This window comes from Mauremys reevesii, linkage group 1 (genome assembly GCF_016161935.1).
Source record: "Mauremys reevesii isolate NIE-2019 linkage group 1, ASM1616193v1, whole genome shotgun sequence".
In the NCBI taxonomy this organism is placed as follows: Eukaryota; Metazoa; Chordata; order Testudines; family Geoemydidae; genus Mauremys; species Mauremys reevesii.
Window position 1 is genome coordinate 79,929,643 of NC_052623.1, and position 25,088 is coordinate 79,954,730.

The following is a 25,088-nucleotide window of genomic DNA, read 5'->3' on the forward strand; positions in this document are numbered from 1 at the left end:
GCGTTCTTTTAATGTTTTTGTGTGTGAGATACATATATACAATTTGACTTCACTCAGTAATAAAATACAGCAGCTGTTCAGAAAAACACAGCTGTTCAGTAACATAGAAAAACACTACATAACAGATTGAAAGGCTAGAGCAGGAATTGAAGAAGACTGTATCCAATTCAAACTAAAACAGGATTTTTTTTAAAAAGTATAAAGTAAATGGAATTTGACCAGGACGTTAGAATACTCCTGTACTTCCAAAAAGTGCCATAGGTCCTGACCACATATGGCCATTAAAGAACCTGTGTTTTAGGATTATCCAATACATGGTGCTTTTCTCAACAGTGATAGATAATACCATGCTAGATCATACCTGGCACATTAAGTAGAATGTCATTTACTGACTATCTAAAAAATGCCTTTTCCCGGACACTCCAAGTTCCCACCAAGCCAGATCCTATATAGCAGGGGTCGGCAACCTCTGGCATGCGGCTCGCCAGGGTAAGCACCCTAGCGGGCCGGGCCAGTTTGTTTACCTGCCGTGTCGGGCCAGTTTGTTTACCTGCCGCAGTTCGCCGTCCCAGGCCAATGAGGGTGGCGGGAAGCGGCACAGGTGAGGGATGTGCTGGCCGTGGCTTCCCACCAGCTCCATTGGCCTGGGACGGCGAACCGCAGCCAGTGGGAGCCATGATCAGCCAAACCTGCTAATGCGGCAGGTAAACAAACTGGCCCGGCCTGCAAGGGTGCTTACCCTGGCAAGCCGCATGCCACAGGTTGCCCACTCCTGCTATATAGGTTTTGGAGATTTGAGTTCACAGTCTAAGGTGCAGAATGATGATGGATAAAAAATAGAATGATATTTAATATTCCAAACGTATTAAATGAAGGGTTTAAAATTAATACTTATTAAGAAAAATACATAAGATATACCTCCAGTTAATTCATAGGAAACAAATATCAATATCCTCCTTTCTGGGAAAAATAATGAATACATTATAGTACCTGTGTATGCAAACTGAACAAGATCCCACAGCGCATTAGGGTCTATTCCTTCCATTTTGATCTCCTCTTGCTTGGCCTCACAAACATCACTTGTAAACATGGCAGCAAAGTAGTCAGAGACAGAACTAAGAACAAGCCTACAAAAAAGTGACATAGGTGTCAGTAAAAATACTGCATTTCCATTAGTTCCCTAAAATGATTACATTAAGAACACTCACAGATTTTTATTTATTAAAAATGTTAAGTAGTATCAGTATTTTATTAATATCTGTAGCTGAAGAGATATAAAATGACAAGTGGGCTAACACTTCCCATTATAATTTGTTTTTACATCACAATGTAACTCAAGCGGTGCATAAGCACAGAAGTACAAAAGCAGAATAGATAAATTGGTTTACAATTAGTCTCAGTGACTAAGACTCAGTCTTAGTCACTGAGGCCCTAGCATGTCAGTATAAGAAATAATGTCACTTTTGTTAAGATAACCACCACTTGGGGTCAAAGCCAGATTATGAGAGAAATTGGTAACATGGATCAGAGGTACTCTTAATACTTTCCAAAAGGCCAGATTGTGGTACCTTTACTCACAGCAAACAGTATCTGAACTTCACACATAGCAATTTAGATTTCAGTGGGATAACTCACAGTGTAAGGCAGTAGTTCTCAAGCTTGGGCCGCCGCTTGTTCAGGGAAAGCCCCTGGCAGGCCGGACCGGTTTGTTTACCTGTCGCATCCACAGGTTCAACAGATGGCAGCTCCCACTGGACGCGGTTCGCCACTCCAGGCCAATGGGGGGTGCAGGAAGGGCAGCCAGCACGTCCCTCAGCCTTCGCCGCTTCCTGCGGATGCGGCAGGTAAACAAACTGGCCTGGCCCGCCAGGGGATTTCCCTGAACAAGCAGCGGCCCAAGTTTGAGAACCACTGGTGTAAGGTACTATTACACGTGAGCAAAGACATCAAAATTTAGTGGAAACAAATTGTTTATTTAAGACACATTACCTATAGAAAATTAATTGCTTAATTGTCACCATCTATGGCTGGTTTGTCTGGGGACATAATTTGTATAAAACTAAGATACTGCAAAAAATATATATCAGGAATATCCTATTTCTTTAAAACCCAAACACCAGACCTTTAAACATTCATTCAAATGTCATCTTACAACAATGTGACTTTGTCCTTTGTCAGGTATGGATATTTACAGAAAATAATAGGATCAGAAAATGTTTGGGGGGAACTTAAACATAGAATGAGTCCTACACACCATAGTAAACCACAACAATAGTCCTCATTTTATATGCTCAGAAAAGTCAATGCACAAGTGCATAGCCGCTAGAGGGAGCAGGAACAGTCCTGGGAGATGCTCACTCCCCTTGCATGAGGATGTGTATTCAGTACCAGTCACCACTGTCGCAATCCGATATATGGTTATGGCTCTGTATGGCCAATTGTCGGTCCACGGCCATCTTGTCCTGTTAAAAGGACAGGGCAGCCTCCATCTTGGACCAGGTTCTTGTTGCATAGGAGAGGGCAGAGATTCAATCCTGCCCAGCAACACTGGCTGTGTATGCTCTCCTGTGTTCCTGTTTTTCTCCTCTCTCCTGCTGGGTCATCTAAGGGTCGGGCTAGTGCCGTGTGCAGAGACCTGATCCTGCCCAGCAACTTGTGGTGTCGTGTGCAACATTTTGGTGCTGTGTGCATTTTTCCCGCTCTTTTTGGGCCCGGTCGTCTGGAGGTCAGGCTAGTTCTGCCAAGCAACTCCAGAGTACTATATACAGAGACCTAAGTCTGCCCAGATACCCCAGTGTGCCGTGTGCAAATCCTTCCGACGTGGGGTGGCAACAGCTCGAAACCTGGAGGGAGGGGGAACCAGGGAGCCAATCAGAGACCGACACGAGTGAGTGAGACCCTTTCTTTAAAACTAGGTTTCCCCCCAGAAAATCTTGTCTTGACCATCGTCTTTTTTGGTGGAGTATCCGCGTGTTAGCTGAAGGGCCTGATCAACCTTTTGGCCAGGGTCTCCTCCCGTTATAGCTAGCTCGTAGTGTGGAGTATCCGCGTGTCAGCTGAAGGGCCCGATCAACCTTTCAGCCAGGGTCTCCTCCCGATATAGCTAGCTCGTGTCGTGTCGTTTTGGATTTGTTATCGCTTTGGATTTATCGTTTTGGATCTATTTCCATCGGCTCGTTATGCTTCTGGTGTCTGTTCTGCTGGTCAGCTGCGCCTGGAGTGCGGTATTTACTTTTTGATTTCTGACAGTTAGTTTGGCTAGCCCCTTATTTTTTCCCCTTCCTAACTTAATACCAAGTGCTGCTCAGGATTGTGAATTTGCATATTTGCCTAGCTAGGATGTATAATTGTTCCAGTTGTTATTAAATTGTTAAATGCAGGATTGTTGTTGTGAATGAATCACTGCTCTGTCATTGTCCAGTGCGTGTGTGTTTAACTGGGGAGCTGCCTCTACTTAGAGGGTAGCTGACCAAGGGGTTCCCGTCCCCGTGGTCTGAGTGAGTGGAATCTGCCCAGCTGCAGCCGCACCACACTCTGGGTTTACCCTCTGTGTGAAAGCAAGGGTGGCTGAGGCAGTGGCCCGTGGGTCTCTTTTCTGTGTTTGAACCGGGCATCGCCCTGACGAACCTGATTCTTATCTGTGTGATTGGTGTGTCTGACTATCTAGTGTGGTGTGGCGAGCAGTTTACAGTACATTGTTAATGGTTTAAATTTGTTTGCATTGTTTATCTGAGTCCCAGTTGGAAATTGCCTCCTTCCCCGGCCCAAGTTGTAACCTTTCCCTAAATAAACGCAGCCACTTGGCTTTTCAGTGTTACCCTGGTCCTGCCTGTCTTTTCCTCACTCAATACCAAGCTTGAACGAACCGCAATCTAATTCGGACAACCACATCCAGATCTGATACATTCACATACTTATTCAATCAGGCCTTTAATGACAATAAGAGAAAAATACATCACAATACATCACTTTTAAAAAAAATGACAATACCTTTTATTTGGCTCTCAAGAGACTCCTGACTGATTCATGATCAAAGTATTATTTAATACTTGGAAATATTCTGTCAGATAAAGCCTCTCTCAAGTAGTAGTTAGCAAGCCATTTTGTTTTAAATCTCACATCTAAGGCATGATCTTATTCCCATGTGACAAATGCTGTATTGTTTCTTATTTATTAATTATTGTCTTGGATTTAATACCCTAACTGTAAATTAGACAATTAGACTTTGATGTAATGGCTGATTTAAAAAACATCAAAGATTGGCTAAATTTCACAGGAGAACTTTACTGCATTAAAATGCTATTCACAGATTTGTAGGCTTCCAATGGATAAAAATACTGTGTAAAAATGCACTGATTAAATAAAGTTGAACAATATTCTTTAAAACAATTAAATATCCTTTCTCTAATTTTCACCATTTATAACATAGTCATACATTATTTATGTTATATTATAACATATCCAAATAAAGGGAGAATTCCTGACCTAATTCAGAGGTGCAGTGAATGAAAAAAATTAGCAATGAAGGACAGGAGTGCTTTCATGTCTCTTGCCAAGCCTCTCCAAGGGCAAGCAAGGGGATTGTGAAGAGGCTACTTGGACTAGCCATCTGCACTAGCACAACCACACAAACAAGCCAAGATTTTGGCTAGTGACTAGTTAGAATTTCTTTAAAAATAGTCTCCAGCAACATCTGGGTAACATGTTAATAATGAAAATAGCTGTATTAGCAATGGAAAAGACCAATAATTAATTCCACAACATTCTAAAACTTCTTATCCCTTTAATATTATTTATTAAACCTTTGGCACGCAGACCGCCAGGGTAAGCGGTTTGTTTACTTCCGCGTCCGCAGGTTCGGCCAATCACAGCTCCCACTGGTCAAAGGTTGCCAATCCCTGTACTAATGAATCTCTCTTCCTTTGAAGATCATTACATCCAGTTCTTCACATAGCTTCAGAGATGATTCATAGAGAGAAAAATAATTTGTAGGGGGAGAGGAATTTAATCCAGGTAGATTGACTTCTTAATTGCACCAACTGTTAGCTGGAAGGGCAACCTGCTCCCAATAACCCCCAAAACTTTCCTGTTTCCATTGCAACATGTTATGTACTGGCAAGTTTTTCCTATTTTATTTCTGTCTGACTTCTTTCATAGTACAATGATGCCTTACAATTTTCCCAGCAGTCTTGTGACAGCCTAGGCCCCTATGATCACTCTGTTAGAACGTTATGATATATTTTGTACAAAGTACATCTTCTGAGTATCATTTCACAACTCAGTCTCCTGAACATTACTGTCCTGGTAAAATGTGTGTATCATCATTGTATGTACAATTATAAGATTCTACTCTATAACATTGCTGTAACATGCTCCAGAGTTAGAAGGCAGGCCAAAACAGTTTTGCAGAGACAAGAAACATTATCCAGCAGGGGAGAAAGTGTGAACAAGAAATTTACATTCCATCACAGGGATGACTCACATCCACAAGAGATTGTTTTTTCACCATGACTGAGCAAGGATGTCTCTAGTACAAGAAATTGAACTATAAAGAGGGAAGAAAAATGCTTGACCTCACTCTTCTCCTTCATCTCTGATTATGACATCAACGACTCCTAAATAACTGAACTTTGTGTGTCGGGGGGGAGGGGAGGCAGAGAGATCCTGGCTGAAAAGAAACTCAGTCAGTGGACTGCAAAGCATCTGTTGAGAAAGATATTGTCTTTAGGTCCCTTTTAGCATGTTAAGTTAGATGTCAGTTGCATTTCATCTTTTATTTATTTTGTAACCAATCCTCACTTTTATGCCTCTTTACTTGTAGTCACTTAAAATCTTACTTTTGTTTCAGGTAGTTAAATTTATCTTATTGTTTTATCTTAACAGTGTGTTTGGATTAAATGGATGGGAAACTCCATTTGGGATAGCAACGTTGGTCATTTCATTTTCCTGTGATGAAATGACGGACTTTATATGAGCTTGCACTGTTCAGTAGTGTGCTGGGAAATACAGGACACACATTTCTGGGGGAAAGTTTGGGACTAGAGAATCTTCTGGTGATCTTCTGCAGTGTGATTCATGACTGGCTATCTAATAGCACTCAATGCTGTGTAACTGGGAGCAAGTTACAAGCTGGAGGCTGTGTGTTAACTAGCCAGGAGTGGCTGTTCTTGAGTAAAGCAGTGTAAAAGGCATCCAAAGTTGGAGAACTGAGGAGACACAGCTATTCAGCAGTCCAGATGGTACCCTGGGTAATGTCACAAGTCTACATACAAATGTCCAGTCGCGCAGCAGGAAACATCTAGGGGATTCCTTACTGTATAAGAACATTTAGGGCCTGATTCTTCTCATACTCGTTTATTTCATTGACTTCAGTGGAATTGCTCCACATTTACAGCAGTGTAAATGAGAAGAGAAAGACATTAATGGTGTCTGATTCAGCATCTTAAGTCCTTTAATATTCAGAAATATTTTACATTAAAAATATTGCAATTTTTCTGATGGTGAGACACAAAAGATACTTTACTTGATGCACTAATATAGAATTACATAAAAATACTTCATGTTATGGGTCTGCAGAAAATGCTCAATTTTAAAATAGGCAACCTGGTTTGAATAAAAATAGAGCTGAACCTTCACCAAAAATTACTGGCGAAAGCCTTCCCTCAAGATCAAAATAATTTGATTACTTCTCTCTACCATTCATTCATTATTTGCTATCTTTGGTACTTCATGGTTTCAACAGGTACTGGAAGCAGAAGAACAAAAATGAAGGCTACAGTAGGGGGAACTGTATCCTGGAAAGAAATGATTGTGAAAAGTAGTTAGTGCTCAAAATGGACAAGGAACAAAACATGAGCTCCCAGGATGGCCGGAAGTGTTAATGCAGCCCCTGAATGTATAAATGGGTGACTAGGAGTCCTTCAGGAGCTCGATCTGTTTAATGCATCAAAAAGAAGACTGAAAGGTGACTTGATCATAGTGTCTAACTAGCTTCACAGGGAGAAAATACCAAGTATTAACATATTATCTTTAACCTAGTGAAGAAAGACATAACAAGAAGCATTGACTGGAAGTTGAAGGCCAACAAATTCAAATAAGATATAAGGTACATCTGTTTGACAGTGAGGGTGACTAGCCACTGGGATAAACTACCAAAGAAGTGGTGAATTCTCCATCTTGTGATTCTCCAACTCAAGACTGGATGCATTTACTTAAACACAAGCTACTGGACTCAATACAGGGGTAACTGGGTGAAATTCTATTGCCTGTGTGTTATGGAGGAGGTCAGACAAGATGATCTAATAGTCCCCTCAAGCTTAAAAAAAATTATGAATCTGATCTCTTTGAGCTGTGTTCTGCTGCCATGATAAACAGGAGTGGCAGAATTGGGCAATTTACTTTTTGCTAATTAAATCTAAAATGGGTTGCCATATTTCTTTTTGTATTTGCCTGTAGCACCACTTTTCATATAAATATATACAGGAAGATGTTTGCGGGGAAGAAAAGTTAGGATGAGAGGGCTAGGTTCACAAAGGGAGTTGTGTGTTGCAATGCCTATTAAAAACTCACTGGGATGCACAAAGCTTGAGTTAGGCACTCAGGCGTCTTACACAATGAGTGTAGGGAAATGGGCACCTAAAAATGAGATTCACAAAAGCCACCATGCTGAGCAGGGAGCCACCTAAGATAGCTAACAGGAGATGCCAATGAGGGGTGTTAAGCATCACCCCTCTCAGGGAATTCAGTCTAGCACCTATCTCTGTTTGGGATTCTCAGCTCTGAGCCCTCTGCTGGAGTCAGGCACCTAAATAATCCAGGGAGTGGAAGCAGGGGAGAGGAGCTCCTTCATTACTGTCAACCCAGAGGTTAGGGTACTCACCTCGCATGTGGAAGACTCCTACTTCAAGTCCCCACTCCACCTGATAAGAAGGGATTTGAACAGTGATCTGCCACCTCTCAGATGAATGCTCTAACCACACTACCTAGCATGCTGTCTTTTGGGGATAACATTCTAATGTCTCTTTCATTCATTTTACAGGGAGCCTACACACGTAACTGAGGTTTTGTAGATCACATTGTTATTCCAGTGATTTTCTAGTTGCCTATAAGATAGGATTTGTGACACTCAGCATTGCAATGCTCAAGTCCCTTTTTGGATCCAACCCTAAATTTCTGCTAGATTTTGTGAAGGAGGATGGTCTGCAGTCCCCTTGTCTGGGGCCCAGATCAACTCCTCCCCAGCTTTGGATTCTTGATGCCCTAAAGAGAACTACACAGAGTCCGGGACAGAGGAGCAGCTGACATCTCCACTCTCCGGAAAAAGGAGAGAGCCCATGCATGCTGGACATGGGTTGGCCCACATGGCCATTACTTTTTTGTTCTAAATTTGCTTCCTTGAGGTGAACATTTTGTATGAATGGTTTTTATTCTTTCATTGCTTGTAGGATAGTGAGTGCTTTCTCCATCTCCGTAGACAGTTTTATTTTGATGACTATTAGCATTAACATGAGTCCTTCGTGGGCTATTATTGTCATAACAGTCATTAATCTGAGTACTTCCTAATACTGATTTTAGATCTTTGCCCATTTCTTTCTATTATTATTTGATCACTGAGTAATCCAACACTATGTGCTTGCATTTGTCCATTTCTGATTTGTATCCCCAGAGAAATTCAGGCCTGCTCATTTCACTTTATAGGGCACTGTTTAGGAGTTTTAGGTGCAATATAATTTTAGAATGGTACATGTAGGGCTTTGTAAATTTGGTTTATTATGTCTGCTTTTGTATGCTCACCCTGCATCATATTACCATAAAACTTTCTCGAGAGCCCTATTTGACTGTTTATCTATTCTCAGGAATTAGTAATGGAAATATTTTTCATCAGATACATTTTATTTTAGCTTCAGTAATATAAGAGTCAGACTATGATCCAGCCGACATAGGGATGTAAGGCAAAGTAATCTGCTGCACATTCAGGATGGGAAGCAGAAGCTGTGTCCCCAGTACTTCTCCTTCCCCTCCACATTAGGGAGTGGGCAGAGATGGGTGAGGAGTGGATAGGGACACAGCTGTTCCTTCCAATACTGGAACCAGCAGAAGATGTGACATTTTATGTTCTAACTGGACACAAATAGGTCCACTTGGGGAGTTCCCCACCTGTGGAAGATAGAACTAACACCTTCTGGTAAAGGGATCACTCGTGGTGAATCGAGAATGTCCTGCTAAGGCAGTCTGCCCAAGTGTTCCTGGTCCTTGGGAGGTGAGTGGCCAGAAGATAGATGCCATACTGCATACAGAAATCCCAGAGCTGGGATCTCAGTTAAACAGAAAATGACTAAATACATCTTTGACTGGATCTATGAATAAATCTATGACTTTGCCTATCAGCTCTAGAAATCATACAGTGTCGTGCTCTCTTATTTGTCAGTGTTTGATTTTGCAAAGGGACACATTTCTGTTTAGCCAAAGTGAGCAGAGATGCCTCGTACTTGTGTGAACATTGCAGATAACTTCTCCTATGTTTGTGGTGAAGTGACTTTTGCATCACAAAAGCACAGTATAACCACTATGTTTAAGAAAGCCTATCACCTTTATTTTGGCTGCAAAATTGGAGATCGGGACAAGAGGTGGGCCCCACACATATGCTGCAACACTTGTGCAACAAATCTTCACCAGTGGTTGAAACAGGAAAAGGAAATCTATGCCTTTTGCAGTGCCAATGATTTGGAGAGAGCCAACAGATCATACCAGCAATTGTTACTTCTGCATGGTGCCTCCAGTTGGGAAAGGTGTGTCAAAGAAGAAAAAGTGGACTGTGCATTATCCAAACATTCCATCAGCTATACGCCCAGTACCCCACGGAGAAGGACTGCCGGTTCCTGATGCACCAGAATCATTCTCACTTGAATCAGACGAGGAAGAGGAAGAGGATGAAACTTCTGGTCCTGAACCATCAATGTCACAGGACCCACATTTTCTCCCATCCTCCTCCTCTGAACCGCACCTCATAACACAAGGTGAACTGAATGACCTTGTCAGGGATTTGGAACTACCCAAGAGTAAGGCAGAGCTGTTGGGCTCCAGACTACAGCAGTGGAATCTCCTGGCAGGTGATGTTAGGGTTTCCATGTTCCGTGACTGTCAAAAGGATCTTGTCCCATTCTTCTTCATGGAAGGTGATCTTGTAGCCTGCAACAACATCGATGGTGTGATGGCAGCCCTCAACATCTTTTACGATCCAGATGAGTGGAGACTGTTCATTGATTCATCAAAGACGAGTCTTCAAGCTGTTTTACTGCATAATGGCAATGTTTTGCCATCAATTCCAGTTGGTCATGCAGTCCATATGAAGGAAACCTAAGACAACATGAAACAACTTTTGAGGTGCATAAACTAGGACCAACATCAGTGGCAGCTTTGTGGCGATTTGAAGGTTGTTGCTCTCTTGCTTGATCTGCAGACTGGATACACAAAGTACTGCTGTTTTCTCTGTGAATGGGATAGTCGTGCAACAGATTCCCACTACATCAAGAAAGATTGGCCACTCCAACAGTCATTGGAGCCTGGGAGGAAAAGTGTTCAGCATCCACCACTTGTTGAATCAAGGAAGATTTTGTTACCACCCTTATACATCAAGCTGGGTCTGATGAAGAACTTTGTCAAGGCCATTGACAAAACACAAGCAGCTTTCAAGTACCTCCGTGGAAAATTTCCAAGGTTAAGTGAAGCTAAGATAAAGGAAGGTGTCTTTGTTGGTCCTCAGATTCGTGAACTTCTTCGAGATGATGCATTTGGCCATGCACTGCATGGCAAGGAAAAGATGGCATGGAAAGCCTTCCAGTTAGTGGCAATAAATTTTCTCGGAAACAACAAGGCAGACAACTACAGGTTGTTGGTGGAAAACCTCCTCAAGTCATACAAAAGCCTTGGTTGCAACATGTCACTAAAGATACATTTTTTGCACTCTCATCTAGATTTTTTTCCACCGAACTGCGGAGCAGTGAGCGACGAGCACGGCGAGCGATTTCACCAGAACATTGCAACAATGGAGAAACGCTATCAGGGCAAATGGAGCCCATCAATGCTTGCAGACTATTGCTGGACAGTGACAAGAGATGCTCCATTTAGTGAATACAAGAGACAAGCCAAGAAGCGCCGAGTAGACACTGAATAGGACTAAACTATGTACATAATAGTTTTTTGCCTTTTGTTTCATAATAAATTTTAGTTATATAACCCTTTTGCTGATTTTTAAAGTGTTACATAAATAGGACAGGTAAAATATTATCATGTAAAGCAACCATAAACACATGAAAAGACCTAGGTTTACAATTTATGATTAAAACTCTACTATCTACACAATGTACATAGACATCAAATGTAAAAACTTAAATAACTTAGAAACAGTAGCCAATCAGTTGTTTTAATTGTCATATTTGAATTCAGCACATCAAAATACATAATAAATAGCACATTTTATCTCTGAAGCAGACGTCTTCTCAAAAATTGTAGACCAGTGGTTATTAGGCCCAGGTCACCACAGGTGGAACAGACCAGATTCAGATGCCTCCGCACCTGATCTGAGGACCAGCTCCTTACCAACCAGTCATTGAGGTAAGCATGGATTTGGACCACTGACATTGCATATAAGCAGCCTCTGGCTCTATTCACTTGGTGAACAGTCTCGGAGCCGACGAGATACCAAGGGCATTGCCGTGAACTGGAAATGGCGCTGGTCCAATGTGAAACAGAGGAAACCAGCCCCAAGAATATGGAAATATGGAAGTACACAGTCCTTTAAATTGAGGGTGGCATACCAGTCTCCTGGATCCAGGGATGGGATGATGAAGGCCAGGGAGACCATACGAAGCTTCAACTTTTCGGGAGACTTGTTGAGATGACACAGGTCTAGAATAGGTCTAAGGCCCCCTTTTGTCTTCAGAATGAGAAAGTAGCAGGAGTAAAATCTTCTTCCTTCCATGTCTTGCAGAAACTCTTCCACTGCCTCTAGGCACAGGAGGTTTTAACCTCCTGAACAAGGAGTTGTTTATGAGAAGGGTCCCAGGAGAGGTACGGGGAAGGGAGATGGAAGGGTTAGTCAGCTACAAACTGCAGGGTATAGCCCAACAAGACTTTGTCGAGCTCCCACCGGTCTGAGGTAATACGGGACCAGGCTGACTGGAAAAGGCGGAGTGGTTGAGGAAGATGGGGAACGGATCTGGTGCAATGATTGGGGTATCATCCTTGGGCACACCCTCAAAATGACTGCTTTTGGCTGCTTTGGTCCCTGGAAGGATCTGGCTGGGCAGGTGGACAAGATGACAACTGGCAGCATTGCTTAAAACCTCTGTCTTTGTCTTTCTTTTTGTAGAAGCTCAATTGAGGGGTACCTCAAGACATCAACAATGGCAGGGGCTGTGGGGGGTGGAATGTATTTTTGGCCTGCTGAGGAGTATGTAGGCCCAAGGATCAGAGGGTGGCCTGGGAGTCTTTAAGGCCATGGAGCCTAGCTTCAGTTAGCTCCAAGAAGAGCCCCATTCCTCAAAAGGGAGGTCCTGGAGAGTGGATTGCATGTCCTTGGACAGCACGGAGGTCTGTAACCAGGAGCTACGCCTCATGGCTACTGCAGGGGTGAGTCTGTGATATCCCAGGCCATCTGGAGGACACCCTTGGCCACCACCTTACCCACTTCTATCTTGTGGCGAACTTCTGCACTCGATCCTGTGGGAGGATCTCTTTGAACTTGCCAACGGAGTCCCACAGGTTGAAATTGTATTCGCCAAGGAGGTCCTGATGGTTAGTGACCCTAAATTGGAGGATTGCTGTTGAATACATTTTTCTGCCAATTAATTCCAGCCTCTTGGCATCTTTATTTTTAGGGGTGTCTCTCACCTGGCCCTGCCTGGCCCTTTCGTTGACAGAGGACATGATCAGGAACCCCACAGGAGGGCGTGCATACAGGTATTCAAACCTCTTTGCGGGGACATACTACTTCTTTTCCGCCTTCTTGGATGTGGACAGAATGGAAGATGGGGTCTGCCACACCAATGTGGCGACCTTTAGGACCCCAGGGTGAATGGGCTATGTGACCCGGCCTGGGGCAGAGAAGGGAATGACATTGAATAAGTCATTGGGTTCCTCAGCTGTTCCTCAACCTCCAAGTTCAGGTTGGCCACCATCCTCTTAAGTAGAGCTTGGTGTTCTCCAAAGTCATCAGGAGCACTACTGGTTTGCAAGGTCCCTGCCACTGCCTCATCTAGGGAAGATGAGGTTGACTGCACTGCTGGACCCTGGGAGGCATCCCCTTGCTGCATCGGGGACTGCTCTTCAGCAGCCAGGGCCTCCCGTGGAATCACTGCTTCAGATTCAGCCCCTTGCCCCAACACCGGTGCCGGCTGTGCCAGGCGTAGTTTGTTCAATGCAGCCTGAGAGGAACAGTAGGAGTACAGTGCCGGCATAACAGGCACCTCCCCACAGATTCCAGTACTGCCACTGAGATGGACATTGCCCTTGGCAGCATGCTGGTGCTGTGGGTGCCTTGGTGGGCTCCCAGCTGGGAGACGATTCAAGAAGGACTGAACTGTCCCCAGGGCCGGTTCTACTGTTTTCGGTGCCCAAGCAGTGTGCCGAATTGCCACGGCGGACAGCGGGGGCAGTGCCGGTGCCGATAGGGTGGCACGTGCGTTTCCGCAGTGGCAGCTTCTATGTTCAGCTGTCCGTGGCGGCGCAGCTTCTGTCTTCTGGCTGAACACAGAAGCTGCTGCCAAATTGCTGCCACCGCGGAAATGCACGTGCCACCCTAATGGCACATGGACTGCCCCTGCCGTCCGCCGTGGCAATTTGGCACACTGCTTGGGGCGGCAAAAACACAGGGACTGCCGCCCCTTGCAGATTGTTGCCCCAAGCACCTGCCTGGGATGCTGGTGCCTGGAGCCGGCTCTGACTGTCCCTCTGACCCAGAACATTGTTCTTCTGATGACAAGGGTGGAGCTGTGGAAGTCTGAGTCTGTAGACTGACTCATGTGGGTGACCAGTATGGGAAAGGCGGGGGCCGGTGCCTGCCTAAAGAATGGTACAGGGACCCCGGCGACTGGTGCTGTGACCAGGAATGGTCTTGTGTTGGATGGGACCAATGCCTAGGAGATCTGAGAGGCAATGGTGACCAGCACCTTGGCGATCTCAGGTGGGAGGACCATTAGTACCGAGGGTATGGGGATCTGCATCATGAGGGCAGAGTCCCATGTCTTTTAGGCAGAGACTGTGGTGTCGGAGATCTGGGCCTCCTGGCCAGAGACCGGGCTTGCAGTACTGGGATCCTTGGCCATGGCGAAGGGGAACGACACCTGTGGTCCGTGGACTGGGGGGCATTCCATTGCCTTTAGGGGTGGTCCAATCACTGACTTGGTAATTTGAGCTGGTGTCTTGGTGGGATCTGTCATGCGGTCAGCCTAACTGTTCTTTGGCCACTGGGCCCACCTCAGGTGCAGATGGCCCTGCAATGGGCCATGACCCCCTACCACTCCCCAGAGTTGAAGGCAGGTCTCTAGCTGGGCTAGGAGGTCCAACCACAGCGGTACCCCTGAGAGCCTCCGTTGCAGGCCTAACTCAAATCCTTTGCCCGAAGATCCCTTGCATGGTGACTGTGGACCAGACGACTTTAACCACTTCTTCGGTACCGGCGAGGGTGAATGGTGCCAGGCAGATCACAGTTCCAGCAGTGCAATGCATGCTGACACTAAAGTACCACGTGGAGTCCAAGTGTGAGGGCTCCAATGCTGAGTGCAGAGCAGCCTCCATGAGGAGGGCCCTTAACTGAATGTCCTGCTCTTTTTGAGTTTGAGGCCGAAAGTTTTTGCAATTGGAAGGTGGCTAAAAGTCACCTTTGTGTTTCCCCCTAACCCTGACGCTATGCTGAACATTAAAAGGCTGGCTCTGAGTATTAAGGTGTTTCAAAAAGAAACTATTTAATCCTCATTCACGTTTGTGGGGTAATGTTGTACCCCACAAGCAAATATGATGTGATAGCTCACGAACTAGTGGCCCTTCACTACGCTGTTTTAAGGCATTGTCACCTAGGCACATCTACAAAATTCAGCGGGAAAAAAGTATCAAAAACATTTGTCTATATCAAAAAAATGTACCTCAGACATGTTGAACTGTTATCTTGTATTTTTAATGGCTCTATCCTGTATTCTAATAGCATGTGCTAATTACTAATAGCAGTGACAGTGGTAGCAGAATACAGTCTCACCCTATGATAGAAGGTACTTCAGGGATGTTGGTCCCTTCAAATCCAGCCTTGTTAGCACCAGTTGACTCTGTGTTGAGGATGCCTGTCTTCCTTTGCCTAACATTCCTGAGGGGATTTTCTGTTTAGGAATTGTGCTCCAAACACTGAAAATGCAGAAAACTCTTGAGGGGATTTTCTGTGCTATATAACTCAAGATGGTGAACAAAAGGGCACGTTATTCTGCTTCTCATCTTATAAAAATTATTCACAACTCTGAAATCCAGTTGTTGTGTGATGACAATGTATTAGCTGATAGTGACTTTGTGCCAGATTGTGTCAAGAGTTGCTCTGAGAAGGAAGACCATGTTTCCATTGATTTGTTCATCAAGCTTGTCTTCAGACAACGAGGAGCTTGTGTTCAACTCAGGTCTGAGATGGGAAGAAACAGTTGGGGATAACTTCTTAACCAGTTTCAGCTTGCTGAAGATCTCCTCGATGAAAAATTCACCTATGTTCTAACAATATGACAAAATAAGCCAGATATGCATCTCAGTGAGATACATCCGCATCACAGCACAGAAAATTGTCATCAGTGTTGGGGTTTGCTGGACCACTCAACCCTTGTTTCCTGCATTCCAAAGAAGGGCAAGTCAGTAATAATGCTATTGATGATGCATCATGACATGGTTTTAAAAGGAGACATAAAAGAAACCCTACATAATTCTCCACTACAATGACACTAAAAGTGGTGCTGATAACATAGACCATCTTGAAATAATGTGCTTCTATAGGTGCAAGATAAATAGGAGGCCAATGGCTCTTTTTCTTCAACATGTTTGATGTTACTGGCATTGCAAGTTTCATCACTTGGTTTCACAACAATCCTGCTTGACAGCAAGACTCAACCAAGACAAAGAAGGCACTTGTTCCTTAATAATCTAGGAGAATGACTTATAGATGCATGTATTAAGAGAAAAATACTTGATACCTATCATCACACCATGCTTATCAAAGCAGCATTCTCATCCCTTGGCTACCATCAAAAAACAGCCACAACAGGAGCACCTAGCAAACTCAGCAGTGGACACTGCCACATTTACCCAAGGTCAGCTGCCCAGAAGAGCCACAAGTGATGTGAAGCATGCAGTGAATTTGTATGCTCCACATCAATGTTGTGTGAAAACTGCATATAGGCTCACCCTGAATGAGACTCCTGATGGTTCTTTCATTTTTTTCCCTAACACTTTAAAAAAATGTTCTTTGTTTCTGAATGCATTTTGGGGACAAAAGTCCCCCATAATATAGTTAAAGACTTTTTTGTGACACTGGATTTAAATACTTTTTTCTCCTAAAATATTAAAGAACTGTTCTTGGTTTCTAGAATGCATGTGGAGTCCAAACTACCCCCACAACACTATTCATGTAACTTTTTTTCTTGACACTGGATGAAAGTTAAATATATTTCTTAAATGCAGAATATTTGAATAGTACATGTAATTAATTTCTATAATGAAGAAACCAAAAAAGCAAACTCAGTGTATTGTTTTTTTAAATTTATTTATTTATTTTTAAAATATTATGTTCTAAAAAGATTTTTGGCAGAAATAATTACTATATCACAGCCTTAACTGCATCTTGAAGATTTGTGTGTGGAGCGGGGGAAGGGAGCAAGGTAATATAAAAGGTCTTGGTCCTGTAAACATTTATGCCCATGAGGGGCTGCATTTAATGACTAAATTCAATTTGACTACACACATGAATAACAGTGAGCCATTTACTTTCAGCAAATACTGACACTGTAAATGAGTTTCCTTTAGCAGCATTTGCTCACCTTTGGAGTTTGGTTTCTATTTGTATTCTAACAAACGTTGTACTCATGAATGTTCAACTTTTCACTGAAAATAAATTCAGAATTTAATATTGCATTGTAAGATTTGAAATTCACAATGGTGTTAGTTACCTAAAACTTCCAGTGAGGGGCGAGCTATACTACATGATTTATTTGAATAACCAAAACTACTTTTTGCAGCCATCTGTAAACCATCAAGAATTATTCAGTGACTGCACTTGCATGTTTAAAAACAATCAGGAAAATTATCACTTCATGAACAATTTACAAACAGAAAAAAATCTGACATTTAATGAAGTTTTTTGTACACCTCAAGTTACAATGTTGATTCCATTATAAAATGGTGAATATCCGCTCACATGCAGTACTCTTACAATTCCTGTTTTGTTTATATTTTGTTGTACATTGTTTTAACTAATTACTTTGATTGCTCCAACATCTGCTATTTTTACTGCTAACACTCATGCAATTTAAATCAGGCAGTTGTCATCCACATGTCCTGAAATACAGAACGTGAATCAAAACATTAGCTAGTTACCCTGAATTACATTATAGTAAACAAATTCACAGTAAGGAGAGAAAGATAAATTAACACAGCTTTTGCATTTTACTGCTACAAATGTACATCAAAAATATATGCAAATATATACAAAATAAATCAAAAAAGTTATTGTAACCTTATATTTAGCAAAAGCAAACAAGCCAAGTAGTGAATATAGCATGTATATCTCATAATGTAGAATTTTCTAAGAAAGATATTAATTATAAAAATACAATGTGAAACTTTTCTTTATACAGCTGCATACAGTAATGCTCTCAGGATATAAAGTTGACTGTGAAATACTGTTTTGTCTTGCATCATGGTGAATTCTATCATGGATGGATGAAATAGTATTGGTAAAACAAAAGACATCTCAGCCTAAATCTGATTAAAAGAAGCCAGAAATGTCAGAGCAGTAAGTAAGAAGGAGGGTCATAATATAAAGATCTGCACAAGCTACTTATGGTGCCAGCTCATTTTGGCCCTTCAAGGGCTTGGGAGACATCACTCTCCCAACACCCATCAAGCATCCAAGCCTAAGGAGTATAGCAGAGCATCAGAGTCCCTCTCAAAGGGGAGCCAAACTCAAGAAGCCCACTGGAGCATATGAGTCTCGGAAAAGGAAGGCAAACCCCAGGAGCCCAGCAGAGCACACGGGTGCATTTACTGAGACTGAGTTAAGCCCAGAAAGCATGCATGGTCATATTTTGAACCCCTGAACAATTCACCATGTACAATGTCTCATGTGAGTGGTGTTTATTAAGTGAGTAGTCTTGGAAAATGCCACTACCTTTTTTTCCTAATTTCACCCTGGTTAAAAAAGTTCAGAAATTTAACCTCTTCCTGTCCCCAGTAGACATGCCTTCATTAAAAGCACTGAGGGTCACTGTTGGAGTGGTTGCTGTCTGCCAATCTTACAAATTCCATGCCTTTCCCATTATCAAAGGCACAGTGATCTAACAGTGTTTTGAGAAAGGGTAGTAAAATATCTTGGGAGGCTACCTTTCTCTTCCCTTGGGTTCATTTTGGACACAGAGACTTGCACTATAGAACCATGTGCTGCTGCTAAAGGTCATAAACAATTGAGAGTTGGCAGATTCTCAGCTGCAGCAGGTTTGCCTATCAATTGTTTTATAAATTGGATAAAGAGAACAGTCAGTAAGGAGAACTTTTTTTGTTTTTTTGTTGGGTTTTTTTGTAGGCATCATGCCAGAGCAGAGTTTTAAGGAGGGATGTGAAATAAGACAATGAGGTAGCTTTGCAGATGTTTATGGGTAGATTTTCCTATGTATAAAGGCCAGCAAGGGAGAAAGTGCTATCAGAAAATATAATAAATGGGAAGCCAAGGCTAGCATCATTGGCAGAGTGGAGGTCGGAGTTACCTATTATTACTTATGATATTGATGTGTCAAGGTGGAGACAGGCCTTGAAGGACCTTAAAAGTGAAAAGTAGTCTTTGGCATTTGATGTGATAGAGAAAGGAGAGTTAGTGGAAGCATGCAAAGAGAGGGTGAGACAGCTGAAACAACAAGTGAGTGGATCATCATCATCATCATCATCTTCCTATTACACTTCTGGCATTTAGGGCAGTGACAAAGCTCTTCCACTCCTGTTTCTGGCAAGTATTTCAATGGTTCCCCAGCTGTGCCCCAGGTTTTTCAGCTCAGCTTCCACAGCTCTTCACCATGTTGTTTTCGGGCATCCTCGTTTTTACTTGCGTTCAGGTGTCCATCTTATTTCTACTCTGAATCAGTTTCCATCCGAAGCACATGACTGTTCCATCTCCAATGCCTCCTGGCAATGATGGTGCTCAGATCCTCTTGGCTGCACTGTGTCAATAGATCTTGGTTTGAGATTGTTCTGGGTCAAAAAAGATACAGAGGATGTTTCTGAGGCAGGTTGTATGGAATGAAGATAGTTTGGACATGTCATACTTTCTCATTCCCCAGCATTCTGCACTATAACGAAGTGTTGAAAGTACGCAGCTCTGATAAATCTTGAGTTTGGTTTTGGTGTTGTATTTTGAAGATTTTCAGATTGTATTTAAGCTCCTGAAGGTGTTCCTGGCTTTATTGATTTTGTTGTCCTGGCTTGTTCCACCATCCTGGCTGATGTTGCTGCCCAAGTATGTGAATGTTTCTACATTGCTGAGAACATCATCCTCTATCCATACTGGTATTGGTGAGGCAATATTAAAGGTCATGATATCTGTCTTATTGCAGTTGATTTTCAGTCTAATTTGCTGGCTGAATGCATTGAGTCGAGTGGATAAGTGAGACAAAATAGCATTTCTCAAGGCCCCAAAAGAAAAGGTCACCATTGTCAACACATGAGGTGATGAAGGCCCACAGAAGAATTATCATTGTATGGATAAAGAGGAAAAGCTGGATCTCAGAGATGTTGTGTATGAAGTAAAGGCAAGATCTAAGCATGCAGTAGATGTGAGGGCCCAGTGAGAGCACTTAGTAGAAAATGATGCCCTGGTAATGAGCCTGAGCAATGAGGATACTGATTGTTATTCATTGTGACTCAGAAAGGAGTGAGGGCTTGGGGGAACATAAAGAACTCTGCTCTGCCCATACTGAGAAGAAATCAGAAACACAGCAGAGTTTTCAGTTTGGACAGAAGGAGACATGTCTGGAAGTGGAGAGGTAGATATTTCAGCCATCAGCATAAAAGATAGTTGAAGTTGTTGGCTTTTTTTAAAGAGGGTATTAAATACTACAGCAGGGATCAGTAACCCTGGCAGGCCGGGCTGGTTTGTTTACTTGTCATGTCTGCAAGTTTGGCCGATCGCAGCTCCCACCGGCCGTGGTTACCGCTCCAGGCCAATGGGGGCAGCAGGAAGTGGCGGTCAGCACATCTCTCGGCCCGCGCCACTTCCTGCAGCCCCCATTTCCCTGGGACAGTGAACCACAGCCAGTAGGAGCCACAATCGGACGAACCTATGGATGCGGCAGGTAAACAAACCGGCCAGCCCACCAGGGTGCTTACCCTGGCGGGCTGCGGGCCAAAGGTTGCCAATCTCTGTACTACAGTTATAGTCTCATTTAGTAACTACACTCTGCCTAGAGCGATTTCTCCTGTAGATTCAAAGGAATAAAGTACTTTTCTGTACTTTGTGTGTCCTAAAACATTGTGTAGTGTTGCTGTATTCTTGCTACCAGCTGATGTGTTCCTCCCACATGAGGCTAAATTTTAGTGGTGTTTGAAGAAATTACTGTACAGCCTAATGAACTTGAACTCACAGGAAAATTGTGACTCTTAGCTAATGTATGTAGCATGTTTTAAATGGATAAAAGTATAATATATATTTAAAGACAATATCTTGTTTTATTTCATCACATGCAATCTTATCAAATGAAAGAAGGCTTGACATGAGTTGCAGTGGACAGTATGTTGGGTAAAGGGTCCAGATTGGAAGAGGGGATTGTGAAAGGGAAAGGTAGCATCAGACGACTGGAAAAAAAATCGTGTTGAGGTAGATAGAAGAAAGGAGGAAGAAGGGTGTGGTGTGGACCAGAAAAAGAAAGAGGGGAAAAGAAAGGATGTGAAAAAAAGAACTCCAAATGTTCAGAAAAAAATCATAAGCATCCAAACTTGCTGAGGTTCACACATAATTAATCTTATAACAACCTCAGTTCCTTCCCTGAGAATTACAGGAGTTTGTTCCTTTTACTGTAATCCCTCCTTTTTGGTTTCAAGGACCTTCCTATTTGAATTTAAATGTGGATAGTGAATCCTATCTTCATTGTAAATTCTTCCCCTCTAATTTCCTTAATTGTGTGTGTTTTTGTATAGTTTGAGTGCATTGTTCTTAGTCAAATTCGGTCATTTCTTCACAATCATGACTAGCCTTACCCTTTTCAGTCTGCATTTAGAGCTGGCCACTGCATCGAAGCAGTTTTGATTAAAGCTTTTAATGACCTTTCCTTGGCAAATTCAAAAGGTGTATCACTAGTATTGATTTTGCTTAGACTTATTTGCAGCTTTTTAACAGAATTGATTATAGGAAGCTTATTTACTGGCTGTCTTCCACATTTGGTATTCAGAAACATGCATTAAAGTGCTTGGAGTTTTATCAATCATTCGCAGTTATTTAAGGAGAAAATTATTTTTTATTTTATTTTATTTTATTCTTGATCCATGGGATCATTGCAGGATTTGGTTCAGGGTTTTTTCATTATTCTTGGAGCTAACTGGTGCCTTGTTTAACTTGCAATGGTTTTGAAAAATACTGTGATAAACCTGTTAAGCAGGAGACTATGGGTATGTCTACGCTACCCACCAGATTGGCAGGTAGCGATCGATCTATTGGGAATTGATTTATCGCGTCTCGTATAGATGCGACAAAATTGATCCCCTATCACTCTGCTGTCGTGAACTCCACCGTGCCGAGAGGCGGAAGCGGAGTCGACGGGGGAGTGGCAGAGGCCGACTCACCGCCATCCTCATGGCCAGGTAAATCGACCTAAGATACGCAGACTACAGCTACGCTATTCGCTTAGCTGAAGTTGCATATCTTAGGTCGACTCCCACTCCAGTGTAGACCTAGCCTTATATTACCATCAGTCCCCTCCTCTTTCTCCTGAACAGGCAGAAGGACTCTGACCCAGGAAATGATTAGGCACTTCTGGGAAGCACTGGATACTTGGAAGCCAAGAGCGACAGAGAAGCTTGATGCAGAGAGAAACACCCAGGAACTGGGTACACAGCAGGCAGTGCAGAAGCTGCAGAGCTGTAATCGGGAGCTGGGTATGACTGCCAGACATTATAGCTGGGTGCAAGTCTGTTTGGGGCATGAAGATTGGGCAGAGAGCCAGTGCAGATGGGCCCCAATGAGATATGCCAATAACTGAGCCTGACCTGGAAAGCTTCAGGCTCCTATTTGCTTTAAATAGAAGCTTGGACTGGGGAGAGCAACACAGACACTAGTACTGAAGAGCCCTAACCCTTTACTGGACTGTCCCTGACCACCACCAAGGGGCCTAAATAAGAACCACTATTGTTTCACTCAGTTATAACTCCTGAAACCTTTGCCTTTCTTACCAGCACTAGTAAGACATCCCTTCACTTTAGCCACAAGTCTGAGTGGTTATTCAGACCAACCAGAGCTAGCACCTAGAAGGTCTAGGGGCTGAAGTGCATTCAGCACTTGCTTCCTAGTCATGGTACACCTGGCACACTACTAGTACCATAGGGCATGTCTACATGACCAGGCGCAAGACAAAGCCCCCTTGCATCTACATTATAATTGCGTTAACTCAGGGCTTGGATCAAGGGTCCCGGAATCCTGCAGGGCTGGAGAGTTCTAACTTGAGTGAAACTGGGGTCCAGGGTCCAAGCCCTATTGCTTTGCAGTGTAGACATAGGTCTATTTGACTTGGGTCCCAGGAGTCATCCAGAAGTATCCCACAATTCCTTGGAGCAAATTCTTTAGTCCTCTATGCCAACAATCTGCAATGCATTCTACTGAAAATGGAAGCCACCTCTGTGACGCTCTGTAGCTCAGGGGAACAGCCAGCACCCCCATGTTCATCCTTGTAAAGTGATTGTGTGGTATCCAATGCAAAGTTTGTCATGTCGGGTGTCTTCAGAAGGCTCATGATGCACTGAGCATTGTTGTTATAGTGATATTATAGTAATTGTTGTTAGAGTAATATTATAGGTTATACTTTCATGTATATAGTTATGAGGCTGAAAATGTGTCTTCATAGCTTAAAATAAGCCCTGGCAAAAATTCTCCAAGAGCAGAGAGGCAGTTCACACCTCATAGAATCATAGAATCATAGAATCTCAGGGTTGGAAGGGACCTCAGGAGGCCATCTAGTCCAACCCCCTGCTCAAAGCAGGACCAAACCCAACTAAATCATCCCAGCCAGGGCTTTGTCAAGCCTGACCTTAAAAACTTCTAAGGAAGGAGATTCCACCACCTCCCTAGGTAACCCATTCCAGTTCTTCACCACCCTACTAGTGAAAAAGTTTTTCCTAATGTCCAACCTAAACCTCCCCCTCTGCAACTTGAGACCATTACTCCTTGTTCTGTCATCTTCTACCACTGAGAACAGTCTAGATCCATCCTCTTTGGAACCCCCTTTCAGGTAGTTGAAAGCAGCTATCAAATCCCCCCTCATTCTTCTCTTCTGCAGGCTAAACAATCCCAGTTCCCTCAGCCTCTCCTCATAAGTCATGTGCTCCAGCCCCCTAATCATTTTTGTTGCCCTCCGCTGGACTCTTTCCAATTTATCCACATCCTTCTTGTAGTGTGGGGCGCAAAACTGGACACAGTACTCCAAATGAGAGCTCACCAGTGCTGAATAGAGGGGAATGATCACATCGCTCGATCTGCTGGAAATGCCCCTACTTATACAACCCAAAACGCCATTAGCCTTCTTGGCAACAAGGGCACACTGTTGACTCATAGTCAGCTTTTCGTCCACCATAAGCCCTAGGTCCTTTTCTGCAGAACTGCTGCCCAGCCATTCGGTCCCTAGTCTGTAGCAGTGCATGGGATTCTTCCGTCCTAAGTCCAGGACTCTGCACTTGTCCTTGTTGAGCCTCATGATATTTCTTTTGGCCCAATCCTCTAATTTGTCTAGGTCCCTCTGTATCCTAGCCCTACCCTCCAGCATATCAACCACTCCTCCCAGTTTAGTGTCATCTGCAAACTTGCTAAGGGTGCAGTCCACACCATCCTCCAGATCGTTAATGAAGATATTGAACAAAACCGGCCCCAGCACCGACCCTTGGGGCACTCCACTTGATACCGGCTGCCAACTAGACATGGAACCATTGATCACTACCCGTTGAGCCCGACCATCTAGCCAGTTTTCTATCCACCTTACCGTCCATTCATCCAGCCCATATTTCTTTAACTTGCTGGCAAGAATACTGTGGGAGACTGTATGAAAAACTTTGCTAAAGTCCAGAAATAGCACATCCACTGCTTTCCCCTCATCCACAGAGCTGGTTATCTCATCACAGAAGGCAATTAGGTTAGTCAGGCATGACTTGCCCTTGGTGAATCCATGCTGACTGTTCCTGATCACTTTCCCCTCCTTTAAGTGGTTCAAAATTGATTCCTTGAGGACCTGTTCCATGATTTTTCCATGATTTCATCATGGCATGTGTTGGACAAACCCAGCCCAACCTCACAGGAACAAAGGACGCTGGTTTAAGCAGCAACAAAAGGATCCATTGGATTCTTGAGAGAGTCACCCCCCTTTCCTTTGCTCAGTTTGGGACTGTGATGAGGTAATGCTCATCTGATTCTGAAGTGGGTGGGGGGCAAAGCCACTAGGGAAGAAAGAACATGATAATAGGGAGAGATGCTTGCCATGCTCTTCCTCTCGCTCTTCCTCCTCCATTTACAGACATCACCACCCAGTGACTTAAGCACTGATCAAAGGGGAGAGACTCGCTGAAGGCAAACTATCAGAGATCCTCCTGGGTTTGCAATGTGCTTATAG

At 43.3% G+C, this 25,088-nt stretch overlaps 1 protein-coding gene across 2 annotated transcripts in view; it reads right to left on the minus strand.

Moving 5' to 3' along the window:
- Positions 1-25,088, minus strand: part of KLHL1 (kelch like family member 1) — a 408,883-nt gene that overhangs the window by 246,092 nt on the left and 137,703 nt on the right. For both annotated transcript variants that reach the window (XM_039487597.1, XM_039487589.1), the window contains one exon: positions 991-1,127. In XM_039487597.1, the coding sequence (XP_039343531.1) occupies positions 991-1,127 (137 nt within the window). The remainder of the gene's footprint in view (positions 1-990; positions 1,128-25,088) is intronic.